This window comes from Patiria miniata, unplaced genomic scaffold, assembly GCF_015706575.1.
Source record: "Patiria miniata isolate m_02_andy unplaced genomic scaffold, ASM1570657v1 HiC_scaffold_21, whole genome shotgun sequence".
NCBI classification, from domain to species: domain Eukaryota; kingdom Metazoa; phylum Echinodermata; class Asteroidea; order Valvatida; family Asterinidae; genus Patiria; species Patiria miniata.
The window spans coordinates 3,797,715-3,818,616 of record NW_024037060.1 but is presented as its reverse complement, the minus strand read 5'-3'; the positions used below and the strand labels follow the sequence as shown (position 1 = coordinate 3,818,616).

General features: G+C 41.0%; 3 protein-coding genes across 5 annotated transcripts in view; 1 reads left to right on the top strand and 2 right to left on the bottom strand.

Annotated features, from left to right (window-relative positions):
• Positions 1-1,656, bottom strand: part of LOC119729500 (extended synaptotagmin-2-like) — a 29,885-nt gene extending 28,229 nt beyond the window's left edge. Inside the window, exons 1-2 of one of the 2 annotated variants that reach the window (XM_038202077.1) lie at positions 1,246-1,656; positions 535-663 (exon numbers count right to left, since the gene is read on the bottom strand). In XM_038202077.1, coding sequence (XP_038058005.1) covers positions 535-663; positions 1,246-1,455 — 339 coding nt within the window. In that variant the 5' untranslated portion in view covers positions 1,456-1,656. The remainder of the gene's footprint in view (positions 1-534; positions 664-1,245) is intronic. The other variant, XM_038202078.1, reaches the window with a different exon arrangement.
• A 1,664-nt stretch (positions 1,657-3,320) lies between these two features.
• LOC119729810 lies at positions 3,321-6,023 on the top strand. Its single transcript, XM_038202595.1, has 4 exons — positions 3,321-3,403; positions 3,763-4,188; positions 4,727-4,859; positions 5,220-6,023. Exons 2-4 carry the CDS (start codon positions 3,799-3,801, stop codon positions 5,957-5,959), a joined length of 1,263 nt encoding a protein of 420 aa, XP_038058523.1. The 5' UTR covers positions 3,321-3,403; positions 3,763-3,798; the 3' UTR covers positions 5,960-6,023.
• A 1,006-nt stretch (positions 6,024-7,029) lies between these two features.
• On the bottom strand, positions 7,030-15,237 carry LOC119729809 (ras-related protein Rab-22A-like). Of its 2 annotated transcripts, XM_038202594.1 has the most exons (7): positions 15,131-15,237; positions 14,772-14,897; positions 12,025-12,121; positions 11,278-11,441; positions 10,724-10,753; positions 9,993-10,118; positions 7,030-9,561 (listed from the first exon to the last, which is right to left on the bottom strand). In XM_038202594.1, the coding sequence occupies exons 2-7, from the start codon at positions 14,836-14,838 to the stop codon at positions 9,350-9,352; spliced, it is 696 nt and encodes a 231-aa protein (XP_038058522.1). In that variant the 5' UTR covers positions 14,839-14,897; positions 15,131-15,237; the 3' UTR covers positions 7,030-9,349. The 2 variants fall into 2 exon arrangements, with proteins under 2 accessions (XP_038058522.1, XP_038058521.1); XM_038202593.1 differs by having other exon boundaries at positions 14,772-15,237.
• Between the last annotated feature and the right edge of the window lie 5,665 nt (positions 15,238-20,902).

Sequence of the window (20,902 nt, the reverse complement as noted above, 5' to 3'; positions counted from 1 at the left end):
TGTATCATTGAAAAGCATAGAGATGACGCTTTCAGATGATACCAGTTTTATAGCCAGTAAACATATCGTCTGTCCATACTCATTCTTTGAAGTTGGGTTTCCTTTTTTTTGAAACACCCTGTAAATAATGACCTGCATTTTCTACCGATTCAAACCTTAGACAGGTTTACAGATTATTTGCTTCTCCATAAAAAAAAAATCCATCCTTTATTACACATTACATGGTAATGTTCTGTTATGTACAAGAGGCCCAATTTTTGGAAAAATGATGGTGTAACCTTCGTAATGTTTGATAAGTTGCAGACAGACAAAAATTAACTGGTAGGTACAGCTGGCATATCAATCACATCCAGTCAAAGCACGGCTATATCACATTAACAAGGGAATTCTTAACAGTCACTTGATTGATTTTGACTGCTTTAATGGCGTCGCTGACTTTAATATTGATAAAAACAACTAGGCCTGGCGCAGATTTCGCACTTAGTAGATCATAATACAGAGCTCAGTCTAATTGGACAAACTTCAAAAACTGACCCAAGATGGCAAGTTGTTGACGGCGCTAAGTATCGTCTCTTTCTCATTTTGCGTGGCACGGCGGGCAAGTTCCATGGTCAAGTGCTTCTGCTGACTGTTGCGTTCCCGCCATACCATCAGCACTGTCGCCTGCAGTAACCAAAAAAAAATGGAAGGGACAAATTAAAAACGCAGAAGTAATTCATTGTCAAGAGAATTACTCCCGGGATCGAATCCGCGCTGTGTTTCTTTACTTTTATGTTTTGAATCAAATCCTATTTTTTATTAAAGTAGGTTTCTTTTCTTTTTTTAGTGATCCAAAGTTTTGGAGGATTTCTTATTAAGGGAAAATAAAGTCCGAGAACCATTCTTTTGATCCAAGAGCCAACCAAATACCCTGATGGTGAATATTGTCAGGTAAGGGAACCACACATAAACATTAACAATCAACTGCCATATCGATAGTCACTCAAGATTAGAACTAGTACTCCCAAATTACCAATTAAAACATGTGAAACATAACAGGCAAAACCCTCTTGCATTTTTCTAAATAAGTTACACACAGGTTTAAGTTCACTTTTTATAATATTTCTTTAGCCCTGACCTCAACAACATGACTCAATAAACTGAAGAGTGAAGGTTACTAGTCTTGTTTAATGTTTACATAATCATCCAGATTAGAAGAAGATCCATCAATACTGAGTCACAAGGTCAAAATAAGACTTTATTTACCAGCAGCAACCAGCTCCAGCTGAATCGGAAATAGCCCAATCCCCAGACAGACAGCAGCATGGCGAACGACACTCCGTGTTTACGGAGCAGGCTCAGCAAATCGCCGCCCCGGGATCTGCCAGCGGCCTTGGCTGCCTGGCTGGCCGGCTTGTCAACGTCCGTGCCCGGTTCCAAGGGGTTCGGCCAGGCCGGTGTGTCGCTGGGAGCCATCGCGATCGGCTTGTTTCCGAGCTAGCACTGAATGAATGTTGTTTACCGACCAGGAGCTGAGAACTTTGTGTTTACGTGTGGATTGTTTCTAGATTCTTTTGATGTCCACAGACAGTCTGTTCGCGAGTAACGACTGCCGCATCGCACGCACTGCATGCATTATAGCCCGCCGGTAGCTGCAAAAAATACAAGTGCAGCACTTTATTGCAGCGCGGCCGCGCGCATGCAGTGCCATGCCGAGCGCCCTCTGTTGGTACGAGAGAAAACGGAATTGAGATAGCATTTATTTTGGGGCAATAACTCAAAATTTCGACATTGATATTTTTAAGATTATTTAAGATTTTTAGGGTTATTGAGGGCGCTCTGTTCATTTCTGAAAGTTTCAATGGGGCCCTATGTATCGTTTTTATTTTAGCACAACCTATCTCACACTGTTTGAAAGCCTTTGCCTCTTTTCAAAACATCCTATGTCATGTTTGCGTTCGCGTTATGAACATCAATGAGTTTTGGCAAAACGCTGTAAGTTATAGTACGTTAGGTCGTTTTTTCCTAAATTGGATACAAAACTTCCTTAAGTCTTTATAGCAAAACCAATCAAGTACGTGTTATGAACATTTATCTTAAGATACACTGTTTTGTCAAAATGATGCATGTATGTATATACATGTATGTGACAGTATTGTGGCAAAAAAAAACCAAGAAAATTACTGCCACGTTTTGCAGGAAAGTAAAACAATATGTCTCCCATGATCACACAATTTGATAGCATCAAATCCAGTTATTTACAAAAAAGCCAGCAAGTTAATGTTTAAAATCGATCATCTCAAAATTCCCTTTTTCAAGATAGACTGCTTTGCCATGAAAGGGCCACTTTAGTTTTTACAAATATTAATTAGTTCATAGGTCATACTGTGAGTTTTTTTCTGACATTTTTCGTATATCTCGGCATCATTTCGGGTTTCAGTTTTCGCCTGCCCGGTCAAGTGTTCGCAAATCTCTTTTGTAAGAAACCTGCTTGAGTGATTTTATGAAAAACAATTTGAAATTGTGAATTTGTTTTTAAGAATTTTAAAGTGAGGGTATTTATTTTAGGCACTGACGTTGGCCTATAGTACGTACGTGTGCCATGCGTTGCACTGTATCCTGGCGAAATCTTTTTCGTTGATATAGCTTAAAACTGCAGGAAGACAAAACAATTAGGCCTACCGAAAATGTGCGGAATCAGTTTCGTTCCTTTATGAGTCTGAGCTATCGTAATGTTATAAAAGAAATTAAATAATTCCACTCATTCACATCGACCAACTGTGGAAATTCACCAGCATACATGGCAAGGGCGGATCCTGAACACATTTTTGTTTGGGGGGGTGGGCAAAAAAAAAAATTGGTCCCCCAAAAAAGTGGGTCAAAAAAATTACGGCGTGGGGTTCAGGGACACATTTTTTTGATTCTAAATGCTCTGTGGTGCGATATGAGGCAATTTCTGACCACTTTGACCTTTTTTTTTTTCAAAGGAAAAGATGGTGGTGTATACGCAGTGCGTGCCTTTATAGCGACGTCATTAAAAAAACAAATGGATTCGGGTTTTTTTGGGAGGGGGGCATGTCCCCCGTTGCCCCCCCCCCCGGATCCGCCCTTGATGCACGGACGTCCCGTGACAGTGACATTGTTGGTATAATTATACTTTGATCAAGTAACACAAAAAAAAATTATTGTAAACTAAATTTTGAACTTTGTCCGATAAGGTCAATTCTTCACGAACGGGAGCCCAGTTATATGGCACTAAGTATCCATTCAGTTGCACTGTAGCAACATACTAACCCCCTTTGCCGTTTGCGATTGTTTCGGGAAGTTATAAACATGGCGGGGGGAATCGAAAGAGAGCTGTCGTTGTGTGGTGCATTGTGAGTGCCATTTTTTTCTCAATAGCAATAGCTAGAGCGCTCTAAAGGTAAGCAGAATGTTGGAAAACAATATACCGCCGATTTCCTTTGTTCTATGAAAAAAAGTCGGCAATTTGGTGAAACGTGTAAGGTTAAATCTATATTAAAGTCATGTGCACATTACTCAAGGCTTAGCTTTAAACTGTTCAGTATAATATGGGACTAAAAGTTTGCAAAATGTTGAAATGACAACGTTTCAAATCTGCGTTACAATAATTTGGTATTGTTGCAGCTGGGGGTTTTTTTTCAAGAGGGAAAGGGGACTTTTCCCTACCTGTTCCTGTACTGATACACACCTCCCCAGATGAAATCCTGCGTACAGGCCTGAGTTTGGGCATCCTTTGCCACATTCGATTCTCATTTGCAGATTATAAAAAGTCACTTTGGCAGTATTATACCCAGCATGGCATCTGAGACATCACACCTTCTAGCCCACACCACCGACAGCGATGACGACGGAGCGGGACCGAGCAGAGTCACTGCCCCACCGGCAAACCAAGCAAGCCTTCCCCGGACCAACACCGCGTCATCCCCGGACAACCCACCTCCCCTACGCGGTGCAGACGAGACTCAACCCCTGCGGTCCGTCCCTCCCGTCCCGCTGACCAGACTCAAGACCGTGGTCAACGCCTACATCATGTGGTTCCCGTTCGGATTTTTCGGTTTCCATCACTTCTATCTCAAGAACATCTCCATCGGTTTCAATTACATGTTCACCTTTGGGCTGTTCGGGTTCGGTTGGTTTGTGGATTTTTGGCGTATACCCATGCTGGTCAAGGCTGCTAATGCTGAGGTACATTTAAGACATGTTTCATTTCAGCACAGTTTGATTTTTCTTTTTAAAAACAGATAAAGGCCTAGTTCAGTTGACAAACGAGCTTCAAAATATGCATGTTATATACTTATTTTGGGAATATGGATTTAATTTTAAGGTAAGGGTGTATTTTTTTTAACGGACCGTTACCGTTACCTTGACGAGAAATCATTTCCAAAAATTTCAAAGAAAGCGAACCAGAATGTTGGATATATTATGGATATTGCATTTTGTATCTCATTTGAAGTCGTTAATTAAACTGTATTTTGCTTTAGACTCAGGTCATTTGGATTCGTGATACCCCAACCATTCAATCCCTAAATACCGCTTCACAGTGCCTGAAAAAGAGAGCATCTTTCAGCTTGTTTCGGTCAGTCATGTCCGAATAAATGACACGCCCCTGACAACAGGATGATCACGAAAGCTCAATTAATCAGCCATCGATTTGGACGCCATGTTTGAAGTATATATCTACATGTATTCATAAACAGAATACTCCTTTTCATTTTGTTTTCAGATCGAAGCCAAATGGATATGGGAGCATGAGATTGCCGAAGTGCCGAACCGAGACGAAGTTCCCGAATTCAAATACGAAAAGCCGAAGCGTCTGTCAGACTGCTACCTTCTTGGATTTACCACTGGATTTTTAGGTAAAAACAAAAATAGCTGATGAAAATAATTTTGTCTTTCAGTTGCATGATTAAAAAGAATTGTTGTAGGGAAAAAAATCATGTTGTTGTTAATCGAGCCATCAAAATCCAAGTTTGAATAATATGGGCGTGTTAACGTAATTATTAATAGTTATGCGGGTTTGTTTTATCAATAACGATCGTTCGATTAATTTTAATGAACGTTCGATTAATTAAAGTTAATTTTATCACCGGAAATCTGCAATAAACGTCCTTCAAATAGAAATATTTTTGTCCCAACAACAAAATAGCAATCAGCTAATTTCACATCTATGAATTGCCACGACCATTTGACCTTTTCACATATGACCTTGTTGCTAGGTTTCCATCAACATTATCTTGGCCGTCACGTCCTCGGTTTGGTCTACATCTTCACCTTCGGTTTGTTCATTGTGGGCGTCGTGAGTGACTGGATCCGCATGCCCATTCACCTCAAACGCTACAACCAACGGCTCTCCAACAAGCTCCAAGGCATCGAGCAGCCTCCGAGGTACTACCTGGATGATGCCTACGTCTTTGCCGTTCCAGGCGGGATCTTTGGTTTCCACAACTTCTACCTCGGTCGGTACTTCTGGGGGATCGTCTACCTGCTGACCCTTGGCGTGCTCGGCATGGGATGGGTGGTCGATCTCATCAGAATGCCATTCCTGGTAGAGGAAGCCAATCACCGGGCCAAGGCCGGACGGACGGGATATGACGGCGTGGAGGAAGGGACCAAGTACCAGTCCGTCGAGGAGGATTTCCCGCGGATCAATCCGTACTACTCGGACTATAACTCCGGTCAGTCTCAATGCTCCGTCTCTCAATCCGATACCTCCGCGTCCGCGGGCCCTGCTACCTCAAGGAGCAGACCTGCACGCCCTAAAAGGAGTGTCTCAAAGCCTCGACATTTCAAGGAGTTCCTGTCATCTACTGAGGCCGAGCCGACCGCCCCATCGCAACCACAAGATGACATCTCACTCCCCTCTCACTCATCAGGCGGTGTACCGGAGCCACCTCCTCCTTATGCCCCGGTGGCTGATCCTGGTAGTGCTTTGCCAAATGATGAAACCGAGATTTGAAGCAACGTTGGCAAAATGTACATTCTCATACCATTGAGTTCATTGCAATCACAAGGCTGTGTCACATAGGCCCCTAGTTGTTTTCAAAAAAAACCTCACCATCACCTGACTTTAATACCCGAATCTTGACGAGCATACAAATTACTTTATTTCCCATAGCATTTAATTGGTCTCGCAAAAGATGCTGTCACCTTTTCAGTCATGTTCCCTGTATCCAATACCATTACTTAATGATAATTTGGTCTTGCACTGATTCACAATAATAAGTTCTGTATGCTGAGTCACAGCCGTTAGTGGTATAAGTATACCCACCATCCCCTTGGCTTTTACCGTTTTTACCAATGTGGTGTGTCAGCAAATCGGCAGCGACGAAGAGCGCCAGCTATTTTCAAATAGACAAGTGTCCAAGATCGTCCGCTTTGAATAGCGCCCCCTATCACGAGTAAGGTGCTGTCAGCCTGTCCACCCCCATTTCTATTTTGCGACAGCCAGGTGACCACAAATAGATCCCGAAATACCTTACACAAAACGAAGGGTCTGTCCCCCCCCCCCCCTCACCCCCACCCCAAACCCCCCCCCCCCCCCCCCAAAAAAAAAAATAGTAATAGTAATAAATTGTATTTGGTTTTGCGACGTCCCTTACCCGTGGACCCAAAACCTGTTCCCTACATTCCCACAATAATTAAAATTTGAAATGAGCGCCGTCAGTCGAGGAAACGTCCCTGGTAGGCAATGGATCTAAAACATGTTGTGAGAGCGCATGTAAACCAGCGATGTAATAACGCATATTTTTGACATGTTCCCGCCCTTGATACTCTGACTTTACAATACATCGCCATTTAGGCCTTTTGGATGTGGACTGGTCAAAACGTCACCTTCTCTTGTACGAATACGCGCCCAGGCATTCTCAGGTCAGCATGCAGCGCTAAAAACAATGTTACCTGAACTAAATCTGGACGAACTTAGGAAGAGAAGTATTAAAGTAGGTGGGCGGCTCCCATAATAATTCTGATGCCGTAAAAACTAATGAAAGTCAAGTACACTCAAGTACAAAATAATGATTTTGGTTTTATTGTAATAAATGTCCCAACAGGACCACCTTTGAACAATTGTTACGAAAGCTAGGGAGACAGATCTCCTGGAATGTGTCAAGTTTGGAAATTAACATAACAGAGGTCACCGACAGAAGATGCAAATGAAGTCTTATGAATATTTACATACTTTCATGTGGCATAATAAGGAAGGCTCATCTGTACAAGAGTTTGCAAGATTATCCTCAAAGAAAATCACCAGTAGTCAAATTGTTTAACACTGCTACGTACAACGGCTGTCATATCCAAATGATCTTTCAGATAGTCACTACCATGAATGTCAAAGGGTATGGTTTGGAAGTCTTTTTGTCTTTGGGATAATTTTACCAAGTTTAATATATTTGTATTTGTGCATCACCTGACCATTTTAGTGAATTGTAAAAATGACCAACATTTTCCCAAAGCGTGTGCATAGCTTCACTAATACAGGGAGATCACGACTGAAATTCATTCTTGATTATTCTTAAAGAAAAGGCAAACAAAAACTAAACTTGATTCAGTAATGCTTATGTCACTTTTTCAAGTAAAATAGGAAATATTGCATAAATGCATGATGCTATTGGAAGAAAGTTTCTTTTGAGACAACTTGATTATAACAGAACTGTTCAGAATTATTATATTATATGTTGGTCTTTTAGGTCGTCATTTAAATTATGTGTATAATTATACTCATGAATACTCAAATTAAACGATATATATAGATCAGGATGCTGATGTTGTCACCCCTTCTTAATTATTGCTACTACGCAGACTTGAAAAATAAACCTTGTTGCCTGCAGCCTGAGAAAAAGGCCCCCCAAAAAAAACAACGGACGAAATTGTACGTTATTAATGAGACAGCTGGAATGTAAGATGATTGTTGCATTTTTATACAGGCTGACAATGGCTGGCTGACGTATTGCTATAAACAAATTAACGAGATTTTACTTTGTTCATTCATAAATACATACAATCTACATTTATGACAAGAATTAAAAATTAGCTCACCGGAAAATTACTCCCAAGCTTTACAGTGCTCACCGGAAAATTACTCCCAAGCTTTCGGTGCGGTGCTCCTTCTTCAGGGGACTATGGCTTGTACATGCTTCTTTAGGCTTCTTCAGGGGACTGGAGAAGATGTACCACACCGAAAGCTCGGGCGTAATTTTCCGGTGAGCACTGTAATAATCTTTTACTTCTTGTCATAAATGCTCCACAGTGCTCCGCAACATCTCCACTTTTGTTATTCTACAATTTACATTTGTGCGGATTTAAAGAAAAAAATACAGAGAATGTGTTTGTCACAACGTCGATTAATAGGTTTGAATTGTCTTGTAATTCTTGCAATGATTTTTCTATGGCATATTGCTTGACAGATATTAAACATTTTCGATACTGCAATAGAATGAGTTTCTTTTGTCTTTGCCAACTAATTATTGCCCCTCCGTTTCCTTTCGTAATAATCATGATATTTACAAATTACCAATAGTATTGTTGGCGTACACGCGCGACGGCATTACAGCCATTTATAATGGCTTGTGGAAAATATTTTGTCGATTATAATCTTATTAATAAAAGGCATGTACAGGTCCTAATCATGTTCTTATCCATCCATGGCCACACAGAAGACAAGAATCGCACATATTATTAGACAAAGACTTATCTCAAAATCACTCAATTTTTAACCAATTCAATTCTGCGAAGAATCTGTCAGTCTTCGGGCCTCCCCCCATTCGAGTTCAAAACTGAAATCCCCTACAACAATGTCAGCCTTGAGATCTAGAACTACTTCTCCCGATGTAAGGATGCGTCCAAGTTATAGGCTACGGCCGTCGGCCAGCAGCAACACATGCGCTTATCATGGAAGCGGCTGGATACAATTCTCAAAGACTCCTGAATTTCTGAACGATCGAGGCCTCAATGTCAGCTCATCATCGGAAACTAAGGACAATTACAGCCTCTCAAAATAAGGTCTTATAGTGCTTGACAAAAATTATTATTACCCCTTTTCATCAGGCCGTTATGCGACCAGTTTTTGCAGCAGCTCGAGATCAGCGCGTTTCTGATCTCTACCTTCAAATGTCCAATTTATACTCCTGGGTGGAGAGAGGCAATTATAGTTAAGTGTCTTGCCTAAGAACACAAGCACCATGTTCCCCGTCAGGGTTCAAAACCACGTACCATGTACCACGGCACGCGAGTCGACCACAACCATAGAACCACAGCGCCCCACACAAAGTCATAATTCCACACAAAGTCATAAATGCAAGTTAATTCAACCTGCTTGTCCGACTCGAATAAAGAAATAAAGCCATGACCATCAGCAGCATCTTCCGACTTTTTTTTCCTCCTCTTCCTTTTCCTCTTCTTCCTTGATCTGTTCCCGTAGCAACAGCAGGCTTGGCGGGAAGGATAAGAAATCCTCGGACTTCCTGCGTGCGTCGTAGTCCTTGGTGATGAGCCCACAGTTGGGGGCGCTCTTGCTGAGAGAGATGAGGGCCAGGGACAATCGCAAAAAGGCCTCCTGGACTCCTAAATAAATCCAGTACAAAATTAATCGTGTGACAATATTTCTTTTGAATAACTGTTTGACGTACTTAGTCCTTAACGTTTGTTCAATCAGAACTTTTTGGGGTGTGTGGAAACAGTCAGGTATAAAACGGAGCCTCCTATAATCCTCCCAACCACAAATAAGACAAATGAAAGAAAAAATCAATTTACGGAAGAGGAAACTTTGATCCTGAAAGTTTCGTCTTTGAGACTCGAACAAAATGGTTGTTGATATTCAGATCTGTTGTGTGACTCTATCACCTTGGTTCAACGAAAATAGACTATGCCTATTTATGTTAGGCCTAATACCAATATAGTTTTTTGCCCATAAACAATGGATTTCGCTCACGTCTTAGCTACAAAAAAGCTACTGTGACCACCTCCATCATGCATCGGTATTAAGTTGTGTTTACCTTCGTTTGTGAGTGCGGATGTCTCAAAGAAAAGTGCTCCTATGGATGCAGCGTACATCAAGGCTTCGTCAGACTGCACTTTCCGCTGGTCTTTCAAGTCACATTTGTTTCCTAAGACGCAGAGAACTAGGAGCAAGACAAAAATACCATTGTTGAAGTCGGATCCATCACAAGTCCGACCATAGGTAACCCACAAGTCCCTTCACAAGCCCGGTCAAAAGTAACAGGGGATGGGAAATAACAAATGAATACGTTTGGGCAAAGTTTGATGTAAATAGTTTGTGACTCGACTTGGGACTTGAGGACTCAATCCGGACTTGTGAGGTTTTAGAGGATTTGTGATGGACTCAATTCAAATGCAACACTTCGAAATAGCGACTCATATTCAGCCTTGAACGATTGAGGCCGCTGTTCAAAGAAGTTCAATCTGTAATATTGCATCCTAGCTATTTCTATACCACAGCACCCTATTACATAAGACGGAGCGGTATATTATGGACTCAAGGAGCCTTTTACCATGAGCCTGAGGGTACACTGTTCAGACTGTGGTTGAATGAACCCGGAAAGGCTTGATTTGCTTGAAAGATCAGTACAGTGCACGAAAAGTGGGAAAAAAGGGACGGTGACGATTTCGTGGAAATTTGGTTGTTTCAGATTTTTATTGGCGAATGATACCAATGTCCTCCAATCAGGCCGCATAAGTTCATACTCATCTTGTGACTTGGACTTACCCATAGGAGTGTCTGTTGCCGTCTTCAGCTCTGTAATGAATAAGATGTTCCAAACGAACACTTTGTTTAATATTGTAGTTGCTTGGATACACTTTTAATTGTAGCTTTGCTCGATGGAACTTGAATGAGACAGTTTATACATAATCTTTCAGATCATACCGGGCCAGAAGTAGTTTTGGAAAGAGGAACTTGGGATCATCATAGAAAGTCATATAAAATCGTGCCCCTCAACTATATTCATCAGAATGATGGTACCAGTACTTCGTTGTGGGGAACTAAATTATTTCATTTTTAAATTTTAAAATATAATAACAAATCTCTCAAATCAGTCCACTGAGTCCAACAATTATTTCAATGTTTTGAGCCATCTCCCCTGTAGATCAATACAACTTAACCGTTCCGAACTCTGCTGATTAACCCACTTGGGGAAAAAAACAAAGCAACTACAAAATGCTTTTAATATTGTCTAGGCGTTGGGATTCCTGAATTTAGAACAATATGAATCACGTGGACAGTTTTTTATTGATCACGTGATTGCTTCCTACGTCACTGACCGTCCACCCAGGTCTTCATGTTCTCAAACGTGGAATACTGGGTGATGTCGTATACCAAGAAGGCCGCATTGGCTTTTCTGTAGTACATAGGCGCCATGGATCGGAACCGTTCTTGTCCTGCCGTATCCCACACCATCAGTTTCACTCTGTGGTTATCGACTGTCCTGTTTCGAAGGTTGCCATAAAGATAAAACAAAAAGTGCTGATTGTCAGTCAAGAATGTTACATAGACCCTAATTTCCTTATCCGCAAGATGTGTTTTATCTGTTTTCGTCTGTGAAAGACTAGTCTGATTTTAAAGAAACTTTGGAATCGTTGGGTTTTTTTCAGCAAGACGCTTTGTACAATGATCAATCAACTCGCAATTATTATGTTGAAAGGGTTACACCAGTTGATTACTTTCCTTGGTAGAATTTACTCATTATCGAACTGATACCCACAAGATTTCGGTAGAGTACAGTATCATGACGCCACTATGTTGTCGTCATTATGTAACATCAATGCAATTCAGGCATAGTGATTGACTGTGTCGACAACTCCTGAAGCTTGTGTACGCAGCCAGTAGGATACCACGGTCTTTACAATTTCTAATAGTAGGGCCTATACTATTCACATTTCAGACAAACTTTGAATGCTTTTTCATTTGGCATACGATATGCTTAGGGTCATCAATCCAGGATATAAATTTCTAAACCCGATCGCCATCCTAACATGAATGAAACATGTCACGTGTCTCATCATACTCACATTTTGAATGTGAAGAATGAGGCACCTACTGTTGGACTGACGTTTTTGCTGAAGATTTTCCCGACGTACCTTACCACTAGACTCGTTTTTCCAACACCTGTTGGCAAACATCAGATTGGTGTGATTATAATTTGCCTTCAGCAAAGGAAATACTATAGTTTTAAAGTTTTCAAAACCGAGAACAGTCTGAATGAAAGGAGTGGATTGATACCGTTATATTCTATTAAATATCAGTTGGTAGGACCAGCTTTAGTAGGCTCACCTTGTCCCTTTTTTAAGTGGGAAGGTAAGGGGACAGACATTTAATTTCCTTAAAGGCTTTGTGGCACTTTACATGTATTTTTACAAGTACGAAGTGCTATCTGTAATTGAGGTTGACAGGCGATAAAACCGGGGAGAGCTGGGACTCAAGTCTTCTTAGTACTATACAACGTTTGGTTCTGATGTCGTCGACCATTTTGATACAGTCACCGACACGTTTAGATCTGATTTGTGCTGTTTATATAAAGTGATGCAAAAATGTCCAAGCGTACCAATGTCATGCACTTAATGTACGCAACGGCAGTAAATGAGATAAGCATCCTGCTGATACTATTGAAGTTGAATGCCAGGGTCCATCCAAGTGTCAATGATGTCTAATTTTAGGATATTCTACACCATGCTTATCACTTATCTTTCCTTAAATAGAACATTTCAGAACCGAATAATTATGATATGAGAATTAAATTTCTGAACTTATGGCATGTAGGTCCTATCTATAAAGACTTCTATGTAGACCTCCATCGATAATATTCCGTTATCATAAACCTAATGGTGTATGATCACGAAATTAAACTTCGTTCACGAAGTGAAGAAAAGTGACGGATTAAAATTGCCTTATTTATTTGGTAAAAATATGATACAGTTGAAGGAACAAAATGCTATAATTGCCGCTTACACAGTGATGAGAAGGTACAGTGGCGTAGCCAGGAATTTTTCAGTGGGGGGGGGGGGGGGGGGGGCGCTGGGGGGCTGGAACATTTCATGGGGGGGGCGTCATGTAGATCAATGATAATTTTTTTTAGAAACTCAAAATCTCAGTGGGGGGGGACTGGGGGAGCGACAAGGTTTCATGGGGGGCTGTCGCCCCCCCCCCCCCCCCACGCCCCCGTGGCTACGCCACTGAGAAGGTATGATAATGTAAAATTATTCTCCTAATTTATGGCGACGACAACTAGTTTAAGCACAAATTGCTTCGGTAAATTTTGATCCTCATATATGTATATGATTTTTTTTCACAGTACTAGACGAGGTTTCTCTTACAGTACACAGCAAAAGCCGATCCTGTAACTATTTAAGCAAATTGTTGACTTTTGTACTAGGCATGATAACACGTTGAACTTTGGCATTGTGGTACCACAGTACCATGGCGTTGGGTTTTGTATTGGGTTTTTCCAAAACTATGGGTGCCGACCCTTACCTTTGGGATTCTGGCTTCAGTATATAGCTTCATGCTCTGCTTTAGAAAAATACCAAACTAATGTGCATGTTGCATTCTTTGAGAATTGGATACGATTGACATAATTATCAAATGATTTCAAAGTATTCTGGATTCAGTTATAGTTTTCGCTTTAAAGCTTTAAATTTCATTTGTTAAATACGATTCTGACCTAATAAATTAAATATTGTTTTTGACAATTACGTGTTGATTTGTAGTTATCTTTTCTTGTGTTCCTTATTCCGTTTGCATTAAGTCTTCTGCAGCCTTAGAAATTAGACTAAATAAAATTAGAGTTGGTAATTGCCTTGAATTGTGATGTGGACTTTTTAACAAATCCACAGAGCTGTGAAAAGTTCCTGTAATTCGGTTGTTGGCCATTTTGGGGGCGATTTCAACTGACCATAAACGATGACCGATTGACGTAATTAATCTCATAGTTTGTTTAAAAAATAGACTTTTCTACATTTTGTCAACAGATTGAATTTACTTGTCTTTTGAGTTGTTGTTCTTTTCATGTATCTTCAAAATCCGAAACAAGTAGACACCGACGTGCACGGGCGCTCACCTTCGCTCAGCCAAACGTCATCATTGCATGGACGGGCTGTTAAGGGTAAAAGTCCCCTTTGTGATTTTAAAATTTTCAAAATTACAAAAAAAACGGCACGAAAACCTACACGCAAAATGAAACGAAGGAACGAAGAAAAGACTAGAAGGACCTTTGACCGACTAACCGAATGACTGATAACCGCTTAACACAGATATCACAATTTTAGTCTGCTAATAATCTTGTGTTTGCAAAATGTATGTAAGCTGACCGATTTAAAATGATTTTTTAACATTCAACCAGGAAGTACATGTGTAACTCGGAAAGAAGTGCACGGATTTACTGTACCAACATCAATGTTCAGTATATAGTTTCCAAAGGCACTTGAGATTCTGGGACATTTTGAGGGTATTTTAAGCCTCAGATTAAAAGTGTTTTTAGTCTAGAAATCTCAAAAAGTGTCATTCGTTTTGCAGCGTTGCGATCACTGACGTCCTAGCTATTCATCAAATGCAATTTAGCATTGGTCATGTGGGTGTCAACGGTGAAATGTTCAGTTTCATTTTCATTTTATATGCACTGTAAAACTTCAATGTCATTATTTTAAATTATTAACACTTATCCGAGCTCCCTGGTTTTTCTTTTAATATTAGCATCACGTGGTTTTAAATTTTACAGTTAGTCGTGTGTTATTTGGAACGTGCCAAGGAGCTGGTACCTCACCTTCTTTCCCAAGTACGACCACCTTCGCTTCCAGCGCCTTCATCCGGGGAGTTGGGGGCCCAGCCATCTTGGCAACAAGCTCAAGCAGACGACAGCTGGCAGTCCACTATATCTTAGTGATTGATGCTGGGGAAAAAATCCAATGGGGTTTTGAAGGGAGACACAGCCCAAGCAACGACAAAGTAACGTCAACGTCAATTCTTACAGATGGCCGAATGGTAAGTGATAAGTGTGGTAGCTTGGTGAGCCAAGTACAGATTTTTACAATCAACTTCCATAGACATCTGCTTAGTTAAACGTTAATTCTTTCAAATCCTCGAAAACACTGGTTTCTTTTTTTAGTACATTCGTTCACTCACATCCAATTGCATACCAAAATAATGTGCATGTTGCATTAGACGCGAACCAGCCACTTGTCACAAGATTCATCTACATGCATATGACATCACCGCTATCAAATGCCATGTATTCGCTCCTGTCGGTTAGCCTGGTACAAAGGTCATTACCAATAATTAGATACCACACTGTGTAACAGTAACAGATGTGCGCATGTGTATTGAAGTTATAAATATTTGAATAAAAGCACCGGAGATATATTGCTGAAATAATCATTTGAGTTTGTGATAAGTTTTTTTTTACCGCAATGGGGGGGGGGGGGGGTGAATAGAACTCGGTTAGCAGCTTGTGCAGTCTCGTGATTTTCTGTAATATCACGGGTTGAATGATGCTTATAACTTCATTATCAACGAAGGAAATGAAGTATACAGTGCAAAGTGAATTTATTTAATAAGATAGAGCTAGCAAGGAGAGATTGGTAAAAGTATATGAAAGTGACATTTTGAATGGAACCCTTCATATACACAAGTTACTTCATGCCATGTGTTCATGTAGCAGCGCCCTCAATGATTTGAAAATTGCATCAGCAGGGAGACATCAAAATAGTTGCACCTTTTCCTTGTGGCTACGTTTCTTCTTGCCGAGGTCGTAAAAAATATATGTAAACAATCACCACGTGTTGAAATTTCGACAAGGGTGTTTTAATATCTCATAGAGGCGTCATTATTTTCCGGGGACTAGCCAGTCGCGTACGCGTAACCAGAATTGTGTTTGCCTGTATGTTAATGTTGAAAAATAGAATTTTCGATTTTTCCCCCGGCCATCGGCGTCAGATGAAAGGCTGGGCTGGGGGGGGGGGGAATCTTCTTATAGGGGGCGCTGTTCTAAGCGGACAATCAGGGACACTATCGGACAATATTATAGGTGGCGCTTATCATCCCTGCAAATCTGCCGACGGACACACAATTTTTCCGACAGGACGATTTCACCGAGCTGATTTTTGCTTCTATCAGCGTCCCAATTTTGCTTTTTCTAAATGTTTAGCCCGTTGGAACCTGCAACTGCTGCACCCCCCCCCCCCCTCCGTCCCCCTCCCCCGGTTACGCTAGTAGTAGTACCCGTATTTTCGAGCGTTGTTTGAGCCAGATCATTCAACCAATTCAGGTCCTCAACAACATCTCAGAAGGAACAACAATCGTGACCTCACGAGTTGTGCTGTATTTCTGTTCCTTGCTCTATGTTCTAACGCATCAGGTGTCCAACTCAAGATCGTGTCTTGAATGGCACGTCCGTATTTAAATGAGATCTTCGTTGGCGGGCCCCGTGCTGGAGTTGGTACCGTGCGCAGTCGATTATTCACGGCCGAGACAATGCCGACCCGCCGGTGGGTTACTGGTGGCCGCTGGTCCGTGAATAGGTGGTCCGTGTTTAGACGTCAATTAGCGAAGATGACAACACATCTGACTAGGACGGGTGTGAAGTGGCCCTGCCAATTTGTGGAGAGGTGCCAAGCTGATAGAATCGACTCATACAATATGTAGACCAGGGAGGATTCCACTAAAGTGTACCGACAGCAGTACCATGGAGCTATGGTAGTACTACGTTTACGTTTCTCAAAATCATAGGAACTGCTCATTCCATACCATCAAACAGAATGTGAACAGCCCAATTTACCGGGGGGATGGGGGGGGGAACACACGAAGAATATTTTCTGATGGTCAGGTGGCGGTTTTCAATTCATTGAGGTTCGCAATTGGTCGACAAGGAAAGATCATGCACCTGTAGTGATTCTATGTTGGACCATGGAGGAAGGATTCCTCCATGGTTGGACCTCAAAGCGATGCTCGAAGTTGAAGCAAGCCGTTAGGCCAAAAAAAAAAGGCTCCGGTTTCTGGTATGCGCGCGCGTCGCCGTAGCCATGCGCGTCGGCAAAATGAAAAAGTTTTTTTTTCAATGAAAGATGATGTCTCAAAACCGCCAAACTCACTGGTTTGACTGGAATCCTGCTGCTGCACAATTTGATCGTGATTTTAGATGGGGTTATGATCGAGAATAAGCTTTATGTGGCCTCTCTGGACTCCCATATATTTGCACTAAGTTTAGTCGGGCACCATTTGCAGTCATCAGCCGACGTTTGAAGCAAAAAAGTGAGGTAAAAAAAAAAAAAAAGCCGCGTCGCCGCACCACTTTTTGGACAAGCTCCATACCAGAAACCGGAGACTTTTTTTTTTGGCCTTAGCTGTTGCGTGCGTCCCAGTAGCTTTTTTTTGCACAGCGCCCTCTCCCGCCTTAAAGGAGCAAACAATAATATCAGTGATCGAAATGTTTAATGGGTTCTGTCTACGGTTTACAGTTGTATACCGTTATGTCATATCTTAGCAACCTGTAAAGACGCAAAGAGTCTTTTTTTTTTGCGGCCTCGAATTTGTTTCAAAATGACGATTCCGTGAGTTAGTTATAGAACTCATAAACACGAGAACCGGCCCTGTCTTTTTGAATTCTATTTAGGCCTACAATGTAATGCAATTTAAGTATTTGCCTCATTTTAAAGACCTGGGTTCTCGCATCTTTATGTTAATTTTATATAATTCATTTTTGCAACATTAATCCCCCTACTTTCTATAACACCAGCATATTAAATTAAGATTCAGGTTTATTTCTTGAAGATTGAAAGCGCTTTTTGATAAATAATTGAAAATGTGTCGATTTGTGTTGTAATTTTCCCGCCAATTTGCAGTGGCTCGGCTCCAACACTTTTCATGGAAACGCTCGTTACCAAGCTACTGAGATTAAAGCATTGAACCTTAATTACGTCCACAACACAAGCGGGATCGATTCTGGCATTATGATCGTCTCTTTTCTTTCCCACTTTCTCCACAAAGGATTCACTGCTTGTAATCCGCGGATTACGAGGGGATTACAAGGGCTTTGGGTCAATAGATTGCCAAAGTAACAACGGGGTCTAAAGGAGTTGATTCAGTCTTTGGAATGAAGTTGTATACTCTGTGTTGCCTAATTAGCTGGGGTCCGTTATTGCTCCCATAAGTGCTGTTGCAAACTGTGATGATAATGGATGAATGATGGGAAGATTCTAATTGGAAGAATAGATGACTTGACGGACAAACACATTAAATGATTCTATACTTAGTCACTCTGCCTTGTCCTTCCACAGACTGTGTCCCTGGTTTCAGATTTTACTCAAAAGTCTCATCATCATCATCGTTGGGCGGCCGCAGCCAAGATGGATGCAACCAAACTCTTCCAGACTCTCTTATCCGCCATGGCCGGGAATGTCATCGACGTGCTGACTCACATCATTGCATACTAAGGCCAACTTCTTCATGTTTTCATACAATGCAATTCGTAAAATGTCAAAGAAAATTTCAGTTGCGTGTATGCCCCGCCCCTCCCCCCCCCAAAAAAAAAATACAAAAATACAAAAAGTGGTTCAAATTTATCAGCATAATCAATGCACAATTTTGTTTGCGTGGTACTGCCTAGATACGACTGTAGCTACACCTACAATTTTCTGAATGAACCAATACCATGGAGGTCATTGAACTCGCATCCGTACAGCATAGTCGTGTTGAATATTGGGAGGGGCTACAGGGTTATTTACGGACATTTATTCATTCATGCATATAGGAAAGAAATCGAAGGGAAGCAACAAGAGATCACATAGCGAGGTAGTAGGTGAGGTTCTTTCGAATTTTTTTTTCAGAAAAAAATATAATAATAGGGGCAAGTTTGTTGAGTTGAGCCAAACTTTGGTACTACGAGGTTAAATACTGAGAAAACCCGCTCATACAGTGGCAATGCAATTCTGTTCACTTATAATCTAATACACCAATAATCTAATACTTCCTGCAAACCACTTTATACCGCAAAGACAAGATTATAAGATATCACCTTGTGGAAATAAAGGTCCTGAATTATATTTTTTGGCGGTAGGCTAGGAAGATGTTGTAAGCCCTATGGCCAATTTCCCACGACATCTTTACCACACAAATCCATACGCAAACGCCTATTATAGTCCTTCTGACTTGTACTTGGGCGTCACTAATTGGGAAGGTAGTTAGATTTAGTATTATTGATGAGAGGATTGTGTCTATTCTGAGGTTTATAATAACGTTATACCCTGTTCCCTTTCAGAGTGGTCGTAGAGTCTTTAGTGATGAGAGAGGCGAGGCTTGGTAAAAATAAATCGATGCTTCTTGCAAGATTGTACAAACGTGCAGTGCCTGGATTCAGGGACTAAGCTGAGGGCTTTTATATCCCCGGGAAAAAAATCAACTTTTCTTTTGCTTCCTTTTGCATCAGCACTGTCTGACTTAAATACATGAGCGGAATAAATGGTCCTTGGCAATCAGTTATGATGGATAATTTGGGAATGTATGACAGGTGCATCTAAATTTGAATCTTCAACATCTTAATTTGAATCCGAGGGGGGGGGGGAGGGGAATCAAAATTATTGATTAGCATAACTATAGGGCTGAGTTAGTTACAGGATGGTATAAGTTGTCTGTGATCAAAGGCAAAAAAAGACAAAAGGGAAATGAGCTCCTATACCAATTTATGTCAACCATTTAAAAGAATTCATCGTCTAGTTCGAGTGTCGAGGCTTTCGGAGTTCCACAAGGCCAAAGTTCGCATGATTGCACGGTTTTGCGATCTCCCCGACCCTGGGTTTCAGCAGGCTGAAGCAAAAGCTGTTGGCCTACAGGTTGAGGTTTGGATGAGAACAAGTTTGTATGGTTTCATTGAAGCTTGAGACTAATGACCGGCATGTCCTGTCATGGCACTGTCGTTCATTTTCCCCTGTCCTCAACCATACCAGCTCTTTTTATATCAGCAGAAAGCAAGATAATCAAATTAGCAGGATCTCACTTGCTCCATGGCGGATCGATGGCATAAAAGCTTTACGCTGCATCCTCACAAGAGGGGGGAAACAATGACAACTTAAGAGTTTGTCCTTCATTGAAGGTCAGCGAACCCCTGCATCACTTCCTTTAAGGAAAGCGTAAAGAAAGGCACAGAGATACAAATCTGTAAAACAATGAATTGACGTCAAACTGGGACTCGTTGGAAAGGGGGCAACGTCCTTTGATAGTTCCACGAACTTTGGAACGTTTCCAAAAGCTCTTTTTGATGAATTTGCCCAGGAGTTTATGTGCCGAGGAACAGATTACAAGAATAACTTGACAAAATTCACAGCTGGTTTTTTTGTTTGCCTTCGTCGCGACCTATTTTGCACAACACAAACAAAAGTAAATTGTATATCAGCCAACCAATGAACGTACGAGAGCGTCGTGATATTAGAGCGATTTACGCAAAATCTGCCACCGTGATTTTCCTGGGGAGAAAAAAAACAAGAAGTACAAAAACTACACTGCGAAAATCCTGTTTAGCAATTACAACTTTTCTAAACACTTTCTTGCTATCAGTTTGCATACATGTTTAAAAATTAAACATGTTTAGAGTAAGAATGGATAGTGTTTAGCAATTGAACATTGATGTTTAGGAATTGAATACATAATGTTTAGCTTCTAAACATGTTTACAAAGTGGGTTTAAGCTCATCGTATTTTTTTTACTTACAAGATGAATTGGGACACCTGTTGTGAGCCAGCAATGGGATGGTTTTCGAAATAAGTTGTTCGAAATATAAGGCAGCTGTTTTATCATCGATCATCATTTTGATTACGTAATGAACTGTCATAGGTTACTTCAACACAAACTACTCCAAGCTACAGCGTCACCTTTGTTCATCGTCTCAAATGTCCTCTTTTCATCAAG

Bases quoted from the DNA above. Each gene is read 5' to 3' on its own strand.
- LOC119729810 (XM_038202595.1), top strand. From the start codon at position 3,799: ATGGCATCTGAGACATCACACCTTCTAGCCCACACCACCGACAGCGAT. The intron at 4,189-4,726 runs GTACATTTAAGA...TTTTGTTTTCAG, and splicing joins TCAAGGCTGCTAATGCTGAG to ATCGAAGCCAAATGGATATG. The intron at 4,860-5,219 runs GTAAAAACAAAA...CCTTGTTGCTAG, and splicing joins ATTTACCACTGGATTTTTAG to GTTTCCATCAACATTATCTT.
- LOC119729809 (XM_038202593.1), bottom strand. From the start codon at position 14,838: ATGGCTGGGCCCCCAACTCCCCGGATGAAGGCGCTGGAAGCGAAGGTG. The intron at 11,442-12,024 runs GTGAGTATGATG...CCTTCGAAACAG, and splicing joins TCATTCTTCACATTCAAAAT to GACAGTCGATAACCACAGAG. The intron at 10,119-10,723 runs GTAAGTCCAAGT...TCTTGCTCCTAG, and splicing joins GGCAACAGACACTCCTATGG to TTCTCTGCGTCTTAGGAAAC.